The sequence below is a fragment of the Nycticebus coucang genome, chromosome 2, assembly GCF_027406575.1.
Source record: "Nycticebus coucang isolate mNycCou1 chromosome 2, mNycCou1.pri, whole genome shotgun sequence".
Taxonomy (NCBI): Eukaryota; Metazoa; Chordata; class Mammalia; order Primates; family Lorisidae; genus Nycticebus; species Nycticebus coucang.
The window spans coordinates 3,036,199-3,048,574 of record NC_069781.1 but is presented as its reverse complement, the minus strand read 5'-3'; the positions used below and the strand labels follow the sequence as shown (position 1 = coordinate 3,048,574).

The window sequence follows — 12,376 nt, the reverse complement described above, 5'->3', positions numbered from 1 at the left end:
TCTTCCTGGGGACACTGGGGACGAAGCCGTCCCTGTGCCCTGCCTATTCTGGCCGTCAGCTGGCCTGCTGGTGCCGGCTTGTGCTGCATTGTCCAGGCTGTGCCTCTATCGTCACACGCGTTCCCCACAGGTCTGTTTCCATCTCCCTCTCTCATATTATAATTAATCTTTTATTGACTTCCAAGAGTACAGCTCAGTGGCATCAGGCACTTTCACAATGTGCAGCATCACCGTCGTCCGTCTGCAGAACTTCCCCCTTCCCAGCTGGTCACGCTGTCCTCATGCAACACTGCCCCCTCCGCAGCCCCGACACCCACCTGTCTGCTTCCTGTGTATGGACTTGAGGACTCTCGGGCTCTCTGAGAGGCGGAATCGCACGGCATTTATCCTTTTTTGTGTTGTTCTTCAGAATTATCAAGTCATAAAAGGCAAAGGTCATGGATTGTTTTGGATCTTGTTATCTAAGCCAGCAGTTTCTAGCTTTAAAATTTAATTAATACATTGAATCAGAAGTTCAGTTTTTAGTTGGGCTAGCTAGCCACATTTGAAGCACCCATTGGGCACTTGTGTCTAGCACGCCCTTGAAATGCCGACACATGGCATCCTACTGGACAGGACAGCACCCAGGCAGGACATCTGTATCATTCTGGAAAATTCTGTTGAATGATACTGTGCCAGGGGAACGGACACCACGGAGACCTGAGAGCCAGACTCAGGTGTGGTCCTGGATTGGACCATGGTCTGTAAAGGACGTTTTGGTGTCCTTTTCTTTGTATATTGAAGAATGTAAGTAAGGTGTGTAGGTGAGGTGACCGCAGTGCCCACGTTGGTGTCCCAGCTCTGACACTGGCACTTGGTTATGGAAGGGGGTTTCCTCGTTCTTAGGAAACACACATACAGGTATTTGGGGATAAGAGGGTGTCGTCTGCAGTTCTCAAATGTTCAGAAAAAATTATACACGTAATCATACAGAGAGAGACAGGTAATGAGTATGGGATAAAACTAATGAGTAAACAGCGACCAACCCCTGGCAGGATGAGAGGGAGCCCAGGGCAGAGGGAGCTCCCCAGGCAGCAGGGATGTGTCCAGGTGGGGTGGGGCTCGGCACACCCAGTGCACTTGATTCACAGTCTGAGCGGTGGCTCAAGTCCCTGCCCTTGGGCTCTGATTTGACCCTGTTTTCTACTCAGTCTGTTCATTCCTGAGTTTCTTGTGAGCAGGGGCTGGCTTCAGCAGTTTGTCTTCAGGGATGGTTGTTGATGACAAGGACAGGTCTGAAATCCTAGGGTGTCCTCTGTCAGTGTGCGCGGAGGCCTGGGGGATGCTGTGCTGAGCTGGAGGCTCCCGTCTCCAGCGCCTACTCTGCCATCAGGGCTCATGATGAACCCATAAGGCAGGTCGTGGCAGGACACCAGGCCTAGCAACACCCACTCACCCTGGTCTCGCCCGAAGAGCATCTTTGCCAGCTATTTCCCCACAAAGTCTGGAAAGATGCTCCCCCCAATTCCTCCCACGACAGATACGTGACAAATTTGGGGCTGGCAGGCGTTCAGTGGGGGCAGATGGGAGGGCGGGAACAGGGGAGCTGCCCATGTGTTGACTGGGGAATCGGGGCCCTGCCCCTGCGGCTGGCACATCCACTCTCCGGGTTCACCATGGCCCCCAGCGGGTGGCTCTTGGCTGTGGACCTTGTCACCTGGGTGGGGCTGTGTCTATGTGCACTTGTGCACAGGCTCAGCATCCTTACTGGCGCCAGGCTGGCGTGTTCTCTTCCAGCTGTGATTGTCAGTCCCGAAACATGCTGGATGCATCTGGAGGGGGGGCGGTGGACGTCACGGAGCGCAAGGTGCCGTCTGTGCCAGTGGTGCCGCCAGGATGGGGAATGGCATGTCTTGTGACTGTGAAGGCCCTGTTGGGCTTTGCAGCTCTGTGCTGGGGGTGCCAGAGACCCATGGTGGAAAGAAGCTCAGGCCGTGGAGCTGGCTTCCTGCTTTGGTCCAGGCCTGTCCCTCACCTTGGGACTGGGGGACTCCTCTGCTCTCTGAGACAGGACAGGAGTGTGTTGGAATGTGCTGGCACGCAGCAGGGGCCCACTACTGCTGTTACTGATTTTGCAGACCCTGAGGTCTAAGGTTAATGACTTCTCCTTTCTCGTCTCTAGTTCCTGTGTTTGAAGAACATACGCACCTTCCTTAAAGTCTGCCATGACAAGTTTGGGCTGAGAAACAGCGAGCTGTTTGACCCTTTTGACCTCTTCGATGTCCGAGACTTCGGAAAGGTAAGTGCTCACTTCCCCAGCTTTAGTCCTAGCAGCACGTGGGCTGGATGGACAGAGCAGGCCTGCACCCCCACATGGGGTAGGGGGCTCTCCATCTTCACGTCTGGCAGGTGCAGGTGGGGCTGTGTCACAAGCCAGGGGGTGCACGTCCCTCCTTCCAGGTCCGGCCTCAGGAATCTGGGTAGATGCTTGGGAGCAGAGCTGGGTGACTCTGGGCCTGAATCTCCAGTTCTCCATCAGAGAATGGCTGCTGCCAGTGTCGCCTCAAGAAGGGTTGGCAGGACGTTGAGGTGAAGCCCGGATGGAGCCTTCTTGGTTCCGCCTGAAACAAGCAGGCCTGTGTCTGGCATGGGTGGGGGGGCGACGGGGGCTGATTCTGCAGAGGTGACTCCCTAGGTCCCTGGCAGACAACCCCAGGAAGTGTCCTTGTGTTCCTGGGAACCATCACATGGCAGCTCTCCTGCAAAAGCCCGACTGGCACAGGGGAGGAGACCTGAGCCTGGCAGGTACAGATGCCCTGGGGCTCTGGCCCTTTGGGGACTCCCTGGTGAGCCAGGTATGGAGTGACACAGGGTGTTGGCCACACACCTCCTGAAGCCCAGCAGGTCATGGCTACTGTTCTAAACCTGTGGGATCAGTACCATGACACCTCCCTGACAGTGCAGGGGCTGGGAGTGGGAGGTGCCGGCCCCGCCTGCTCACCGCCTTCCTTTGATGCTGACACAGGCGCTGGTGCATCTGTGTGAGGCAGCTGCTTTCTGGACTAGCACAGGAGTATATTTTTACCTGATGGGAAGTAGTGGGTATTTGTTGCCTGATTTATTTGAGGACCATTATCAGGGACTTGGTGTTTAAGGAAGCATTATGTGAATACATGATTTGCAAAATGCAGAGGGAATTTTTTTTTTTGTAGAGATAGAGTTTCACTTTATTGCCCTCGGTAGAGTGCCGTGGCATCACACAGCTCACAGCAACCTCCAACTCCTGGGCCTAGGCGATTCTCCTGCCTCAGCCTCCCGAGTAGCTGGGACTACAGGCACCCGCAACAACGCCCGGCTATCTTTTTGTTGCAGTTTGTCTGGGGCTGGGTTTGAACCTGCCACCCTCGGTATATGGGGCCGGCGCCCTGCTCCCTGAGCCACAGGCGCTGCCTTTTTTTTTTTTTTTTTGAGACAGAATCTCACTTTGTCAGTGAGTGCTGCGGTGTCATAGCTCACAGTAACCTCAGACTCTTGAGCACAAGTGATTCTCTTGCCTCAGCCTCCCGAGTAGCTGGGACTACAGGCACGCACCACAGCACCCGGCTATTTTTAGAGACAGGGTCTCGCTTTAGCTCAGGCTGGTCTTGAACTCCTGAGCTCAGGCCATCCACCTGCCTTGGCCTCCCAGAGTGCTGGGATTACAGGCATGAGCCACTGTGCCTGGTGGTAGAGGGAATATTGTATTTGTAAACACTGAGAAGTCTGTCCAAGAAGAGCCCTTTCTGGGAAGTGTCAGGGCTATTGGATAGCTAGGGTTTTCCCAGGAGGCGCCTTCCTCCATCCTGGAGTTCTATAAACATGATATTCAAGGACCCCTTCAGGAGCCCACCTCTGTGTGACAATCAGGTCTTACAAGTTTTTTTTTTTTTGTAGAGACAGAGTCTCACTTTATGGCCCTTGGTAGAGTGCCATGGCCTCACACAGCTCACAGCAACCTCCAACCCCTGGGCCCAAGCGATTCTCTTGCCTCAGCCTCCCGAGTAGCTGGGACTACAGGCGCCCGCCACAACGCCCGGCTATTTTTTGGTTGCAGTTTGGCCGGGGCCGGGTTCGAACCCGCCACCCTCGGTATATGGGGCCGGCACCCCACCGACTGAGCCACAGGCGCCGCCCAGATCTTACAAGTTTTTAATCTGTCTCTTAAGTGACTCCGCTGCAGTCCACCTGCCTGGGGGTTTCAGGCCTGTCCAGGGCTACCTGTCCCTCTGCAGGCCATGTCCTCTGGGTGGAAGTGGTGGGAGCTAAGCTTCTGTGCTGTTTTCCTTTCCTGAAGTGGCTTCTTTGTGCCCAAGGTTGATCTTAAGGTGGTTTGAGGCTCACTTCTGTCCCTCTCTGAGAACAATGGAGATGAATTTGCTGTAGGGGCCTGGGTGAGTAAGAGGCTGGAGGTTCCAGACAGTGTAGAACATGCACATGCACACTCATGTGCACAGGCAATAGTCAGCACATGTACACACAGATACACGTACACACAGACACATGTACCACACACAGACACATACACACAGACACACATACACACAGATATGTACACACAGACACATGTACACACATGTACACACACAGACACACGTACACACAACACACGTACTCCCAGGTATGTACACATAGACACATGGACACCCAGACACAGACACACAGACACATGTACACCCAGACATACACAAGGACACGGACACACAGACACACAGACACATGTGCACACACAGACACATGTACACACAGACACGTACAGACATGTACGCACAGTCAACACGTATATCCTCAGACACATACATACAGACACATACACACAGACACGGACACACATGTACACAGTCAACACGTATACCCTCAGACACACGTACATACAGACATGGACACACATACACACAGACACATGCACACACAGACACATGAACACACAGAAACATACACACAGACACACATACGCACAAAGACATACAGAGACACACACACAGACACAGTTGAAACGTATGCACAGACACGTACAGATACATGTACATACACAGTCGACACGTACAGACAGACACATGTATATACAGACACATACACACAGACACACATGTACACACGTACACGGACACATGCACACATGTACACAGATACATGTACACACATACACATAGACATGTGCACAGACATACACATTGTCAGACACACACGTACACACATACACATCGTCAGACACGTACACAGACACATGTACACACATGCACACACACGTATGCACGTACATGTATACACAGACACATGTACACACAGATGTGTACACACATACACATTGTCAGACACACATGTACACACAGACACATACAGATATGTGTATACAGAGACACGTATACACACACACTGTCACACACACATGCACATAGACACGTACATACACATAGACATACATGTACACATATAAGGACACATGTACACACAGACATATACACACAGACTCATGTATACACAGACATGTACACACATACACACTGTCAGACACACACGTACATACACACATACATATATACTCAGACACACGTAGACACATACACATACACACTGTCAGACATACACGTATACACAGACACATGTAGACACACGTAGACACATACAGATACATACACACAAACACATGTACAGACACACCTACACACAGACACATGTACACATCGACACATGTACACAGACGCATACACACATGCACATTGTCAGAAACACACATGTACACAGACACGTACATACACACAGACATACATGTATACACAGACACACACATACATACTGTCACACACATGTACACATAGACATGCACACACATACACACATGTACACACATGAGATACACACATGTGTGCACACATAGACATACACACCTCACATGTTCAGACTATACACACATTTGAATGTATACAACTCATGACCACATAACCATGCTCACTCATGAACACTCATACGCACACCCATTAACACCCCACACATACTCTCACACTTACATGCCTATGGACGCACTGCACACATGTGCTCTCTCCCGTGTCTCAGACACACTCAGACATGGACGTGTCTAGAATGTAGTAGACCCTCCATAGCTAACCACGTGCGGCACTGATTCTCACAGATCTGATGTGCACCACATGTGGGTGTCAGCACAGTAGACCTAGTTTCTTATGGTGACCACCTCCATATGTTGACTAGTTTGTGACAGTTCCTGGGTGGTCAGCTTACAGAGGTTCTACTGTAACTGAGTAGAGAAAAAGACAGAAAAACCCTGGCCAAACGCGTTTCTTGGTCAACAGTTAAAATGCAGAGATTCAGTATATAATTTCACTTTGCTACAGTGGAATGTGATGATGTAAGGCGTACACAAATTTGGGTTAAACTCATCATTGGACCTGCCAGCCGTGTGGCTAGGAGTTTGCAGAGGGGCCCTGGTCATTAGCCCTGGTTTCCGGGGAGGTAGTGCTGGTTCCAAGGCCCTTGCTGGCCTCTGGTCTGCCCATGTTGCCCTGTGGTGGTCGGTGGCTATGCTTTGCCACGCTGTGGCATCTGCTGTGGGGAGCTGGGAGTGGACGGTAGGTCTGAACCATGAGTCATGGTGTGGAGTGCTGGGAACAGAGGTGATGTAACTGCTCAGCTCCTGGGCTGGGCTGGGGGGCCCAGGGACCTAGCCCCAGTCAGTGCTAACTAAAACAAACCTAGGTTTCCCAGAGAGATGGTAGCCACCTCCTGTTATTTTTTTTTTCTCCGCTGTTTCATTTATAAAGGTGTGATCGATACCTGTACCTTTGGGAGGCAGAGCTGGTGGCTGAGCTCGCGGGCCTCGGGCCCTAGCAGGCTGGGTTTGAGTCCCAGCTCTGCCATCACGAGGTTGTGGCTCTGGACAGGCGAGTGTTTCTCCAGGTCCCGTTTGTGGTATCTATTTGTAGAGTGCTAAGCACCTGGGTGTACCTGTGGGGGTCCTGTTGCTCTGTGGCTGTGATTCTCCTTGGTCCTGTGTGTGTGCGTGTGCGCGCACATGGCTGGGGCCCGGGCCGCCTGCGACCCTGTGCTGGGCTCTGGTGCCCACGGAAGTCATGGAGGCGGAGTCCTCACCCACCCGCCGAGGTGGCCTGGCCTAGGCCCTGCTGCTTGTGTGGATCTGTTTGAGTCCCTGTCTTATTACTTCCTTCCTTACCCTTTCAAGTTGAGTTGGACATGGGGCCAGTGGAGGCTGGGGCTGTGGGCCGGGCACCCCATGTGGGACCCATTGTCCCCAGCCTGGCTGTTCGGCCCGTTTAGTGCCTGTGGCTTCTCTGGGGAAAAAGAACACAGGCAGCTCTTCCTGCCATGCTGCAGCCGGCTCTGCTAGCGTGTCAGACTTAGCACGTGGGTTGAGAGCAGGGAAGGGCCTCACTGGGCCTGTTTTTAGGTCTGTGTATTACTCTCTGCAGAGCCACAGAAGTGAAAAGCAGGTGGCCCCTTTTATCTCTTCAAGGCCACTTGCTGAGTGTCTGCCCTGTGTTCAGGCTCATCTTTTGTCCTTCACGAGCTTGGCCGTTGCAGGTGAGCCCAGCAACCTTATAGCCACATGATATCATGGAGATGTGACCTCCTGTCCTGCCCTCTACTGGCCCCGCCCTTGGTCCTGAGGACTGACTGGAATTCCAGGCAGGAGGAAGGTGGCATCTTTCCCTCTCCCAAGTGTGAAACTCTGCAGAGTCAGCTGGGCTGTGGCCCTGGGCGGCCACCCAGCCCCACCGGGAGCCTGCGTGAATGATGCCAAGGCTGGTTCCAGGATGGGTGGGAAAGGGCTTAGGGCCGACTGGCCCTGGTCTGTGGAGGGCTGTGGAGGGTGCTGTGAGGGGCTGTGTAGGGCTGGGGGTGTGGGGCTGTGTGGGGCTGTGAGGGGCTGGGGGTGTGAGGTACACAGGTTTCTGTCTTGCTTGGCCTTTCACGCACAGGGTCAAGAGGTCAAAGGGATCCACATAGAGCAGCTAGGGTGTTAGCTGCATTCTCTGAAGGGACGGAAGCAGTTGGCCGCAGACCCATGAAATGCAGGGCACTTCCTGGGGGAACTGGCTCATGTTTATGGAGGCCGAGAAGTCTCCCCATGGGCTATCTGCAAGGTGGAGTCTCAGGAGTGCCATTGGTGTGGCCTTGGCCAAGTGCAAAGGCCTCAGAACCAGGGGGCCGATGGTGTAATTCTCAGTTCAAGGCCCAAGGCCTGAACCTGGGGTCCAAGGGCTGGAGATCCTGGAGTTCCAATGTCACAGCTCAAAGACGGGGTTGGGAGGAGAGAGATACAGAGAGACAGAGAATACTTCCCTCTGCCCCAGCTAAGTGGATGGTGCCTCTCGCACTGAGGACAGGTCTTCCTGCTCAGTCCCCCGACTCGCAGGCCAGCGTCCAGGAAGCACCTTTGCAGACAGACCCAGAGATAGCCCCACAGTTCTCAGGTGTTCCTTAGTCCAGTCAGGTTGACACCTAACATCAACCACCATGGCTGTTTGGTTAGTCTCGGGCTGGTTTAGAAGGTGTCATTTCCTCACTGTCATTTAGGAAGATCTGTGGAGTTTCTTGTCCTGTCCAGCCTCTGGGTTTTGTTGTCCTTTGTTTTCTCAGCCTCTCACATCTCCTGTGTTACTGGCATCATTTCTTGGACAGAGAAGACATCCCTCCATCCCTCCACCCATTTCTCCATCCCTCCATCCCTCCCTTTACCCATCCCTCCATCCCTCCGTCCATCCCTCCACCCATCTATTGGTCCATCCACCCGTCCCTCCATCCCTCCGTCCATCCCTCCACCCATCTATTGGTCCATCCACCCATCCCTCCATCCCTCCGTCCACCCATCTATCGGTCCATCCACCCATCCCTCCATCCCTCCGTCCACCCATCTATCGGTCCCTCCACCCATCCCTCCATCCCTCCGTCCATCCTTCCACCCATCTATTGGTCCATCCACCCGTCCCTCCATCCCTCCGTCCATCCCTCCACCCATCTATCGGTCCCTCCACCCATCCCTCCATCCCTCCGTCCATCCTTCCACCCATCTATCGGTCCCTCCACCCATCCCTCCATCCCTCCGTCCCTCTGTCCATCCCTCCACCCATCTATCGATCCCTCCACCCATCCCTCCATCCCTCCGTCCCTCCGTCCATCCCTCCACCCATCTATCGGTCCCTCCATCCCTCCATCCATCCCTCCACGCATCTATTGGTCCCTCCATCATTCATCTATCCCTCCACCCATCCCTCTCTTCATCCCTCCACCCATTTGTCCCTCCCTCTGTCCATCTGCCAAGCATGCAATTTACCGAGTCTGTATTAAGCACTTCCTGTGCCAGAGATAAAAGATAGAGAGAAAGGCTTGGGTGGTCTTTGCCCTCAGGGGACACTGAGCTTCACAGCCGTGCAGTTAATGGTGAAAGCAGGAGAGAGGAGATGAACGCTCTCAAAATTCCATGCTGGGGCTGCGACTGTGGGCCACGTGCAGCCCGGGACAATGGTGTCTTTCCTTTATGATTTTGTTGTGGAGAGATCATGCACTTCAGGACAGCTACCGTTGCCCTCGGGGTCTCTCTCTCCCCAGGGACAGTGGTGCTTTTCCTGATCTTGGCTGGACCAGGGGCTACTTGTGCTATTTAGGGACCACCTGGAGCCCTGGTGGTTTCCCTAGGTGGTGTCCTGGGAGGGTTGGCCACAAGAACTGGATGGTAGCAGGTGGACCCCTGGAAATGCTGGAGGGCTGCAGGAACCCTGGGACGCCCCCCAGACAGGCTGCAGTGCCTGCTTTCCGGTGCTGTCTCTCATCTGGCTTTTGGGGAGCCAGGCAGGAGAAAGCCAGGCCTCCTGCTGGTCTGGCCTGGGCATGAATCGGGTCTGCAAGTCCTGGGTCTCTTGAGCCTTTGTCTCTACAGGAACAAAGCCCACGGTGATGGCTGTGGAGACATGGCTGTCAAGACATGGTGGGAACGTGGACGCACAGGTCCAAGGCACTCCTATTAACTCACCTTGCAAGCTCCAGCAGGACCTGAAGGGTCCAGAAAGTTGATTCTGGAAGTTTTGTTCTTTTAGCCACCTTCCCTGGAATTTTCCTGAGCGCTGCACTAAGTGTATCAGGTTTCAGGTCAGATTAACTCCTGTACGGCTTCCTCTGCTGCCCCAGGTGGGCAGGGGTCATGGCCAGAGTCCACAGCATTTGCTGGTGGACTGATGGCTCTTCCCTCCCTGCTGGCCTGCGGGTCCTGTCTCGTTTTCCTCTAGGTCTGTGTCTGGGCAGCTGGTTCAGTTAACAGGGTGGGTAGGAGAAGCATGGCCGGCCCTGGCGCTGTTTCTAGGGACTCGACGGCACAGCTCGGGATCTGGCTGGAGATGTGGAGGGAGGACGCTGGAGACTGTAGATGACCAACCCCCTGGAGCAGCCCTGTCTCCTTACTGGGAACAGGTGCCCTGGTCTGCCCTTCACATTCCTGGGCCTGTGATGATGGCAGTCGCAGTCCCCATTCTGCAGAACGGAGGCCATGGCCTGTGGAGGGGCAGGTGGGTTGGTCAATGCCATGAGGCCATGAGTTTCTTGGGTCTCCACACACTACCCACCTCTCCTAGGTGCTGGGTCATGGCCAGTGTTAGAGTCAGCCCTGTCCCTTCAGGTGACTCTGCACTGTAGTCCCCTTGTCTGTAAGTGAGAACACTGTGCCGGCCTCCTGTGTGGGCAAGGGGCTCCCGGGTGGGTCAGGGCAGCCCTTAGTGTGGGGCTGGCCAGGGGAGCAGAGAGTGGTGGAGGTGCGGCCACTGTCATGACAGCCTCTGTGCACAGTGCTCGCTGAACCTGAGTCAGGGGCTGGTATGACAGAATCTTTCGGGACATGAGGGCTGTGCTCTGGGGCAGAGAATGAGGAAGGCAGGTAGGCAGGGGGCAGAGAGGGAGGGAAAGGAAGGAAGCTGGGAGGGGCTTCCCTGGAGCAGCACAGGGGTGGGGTTCCTGGTCTGCAGGGCACCCGAGTGTGGGGGGCTCTGGCTATCAGCGAGAAGCCCGGCCTTCCTGGCTCAGCCCTGGCCCCTGCCTCGCCTGGTCTTTGCTTGCTCTGGGAGCTGTGCTGGCCCCAATGTTTCAGGGCGGGCTCAGCCCTCCTGCTGCTGGGCTCTTGCAGAATGGCCCCTGCCTAGGAGGTTCTCCCCGTAGCTACCTGACTTCTCCCTGCCTGCAGGCCTGTGCTTAGCAGGGCCTACCCTGAGCACACCTGCCTCACAGGTGTGGGGACAGGTTCCCAGAGTGACGTTCTGATGCTGTTCATCCAAGTGTTCCCCTAGGCTGCCTTCAGTTTGGGCAGAATTAACCATCCATGAGAAAACGGCTGGGCTGTTTCTCTCACTCTGTTAAAGAGTAGCATGTACCTCCTAATGAACAGTTTAATTCTCCTGTTTATTGTTCATTAAAACATTGTCCTCAAGTCAGAAGCTCCCCAAGCAAGAAAACCCGTTCTCGGCAATGGCTGGGACAGACTTATGAATTTACAAGTGCCAGCTCCCAACGTGGGGCATGCACAGCCTGGCCCCGGCCTCGCCCCAGCCTCGCCCCAGCCCCCTTCTCCCAGTGGTAACTACTGAGTCCTTCACGTCCTTAAACACCTGCGTCCTGCAGGGCCCTTGAGAGTGAGGAGGGAAACTGAGACATAGAGCAGCTGCGTCCTGGTGGGGTCACAGTCAGGTCCTGCTGACGGCAGACGCCCAGATCTTATCTACTCTGCTGTGCCCTTTGCCAAGTGAGGCAGCTGTTGACCCTGTGAATTCTGCCTTATCTGGGGGGTTGGGAAACTGGGCTAGGGGCCAGTGTGGAGGCCAGGAGGGCAGAGAGGGGGCCAGGAGGGTAGAGAGGGGTCACTGTGGAGGTCAGGACGGTAGAGAGGTGGCCAATAGGGCAGAGGGAGCCAGGAGGGCAGAAGGGGTACCTGGAGGGCAGAGAGGGGATCAGGAAGGCAGAGGGGGTCCAGGAGGGCAGAGAGGGGGCCAGGAGGCCAGTGGGGGTCCAGGAGGGCAGAGAGGGGGCTGGAGGGCAGAGGGAGGGCCAGGAGGACAGAGAGGGAGCCAGGAAGGCAGAGGGAGGGTCAGGAGGGCAGAGAGGGGGCCAGGAGGCCAGTGGGGGTCCAGGAGGGCAGAAGGGGGCTGGTGAAGTGGCCAAGAGGGCAGAGATGGGGCTGGAGGGCAGGGATGACCAGGAAGCAGGGAGGAGCCTAAGGCTGTGTGGGGAGAGGCAGTAAAGGGTCAGCCCCTGGGAGGGCGGTGCTGCCCAGCAGCTCCTCACAGGACACAGGGCAGTGAACCCCAGCGTCTGAGCTGGTGCTGTCGTGGCAGGTACAGATTGTCCCTTG

The 12,376-nt window shown here is 54.9% G+C and overlaps 1 protein-coding gene across 12 annotated transcripts in view; it reads left to right on the top strand.

Moving 5' to 3' along the window:
• Nucleotides 1-12,376, top strand: part of VAV2 (vav guanine nucleotide exchange factor 2) — a 272,198-nt gene that overhangs the window by 40,871 nt on the left and 218,951 nt on the right. For all 12 annotated transcript variants that reach the window (XR_008373766.1, XR_008373768.1, XM_053558480.1 and 9 more), the window contains exon 2: nt 2,162-2,278. Coding sequence is in view for 10 of the 12 variants with exons in the window: in XM_053558480.1 (XP_053414455.1) it covers nt 2,162-2,278 (117 nt within the window). In the remaining 2 variants the exon portion in view is untranslated. The remainder of the gene's footprint in view (nt 1-2,161; nt 2,279-12,376) is intronic.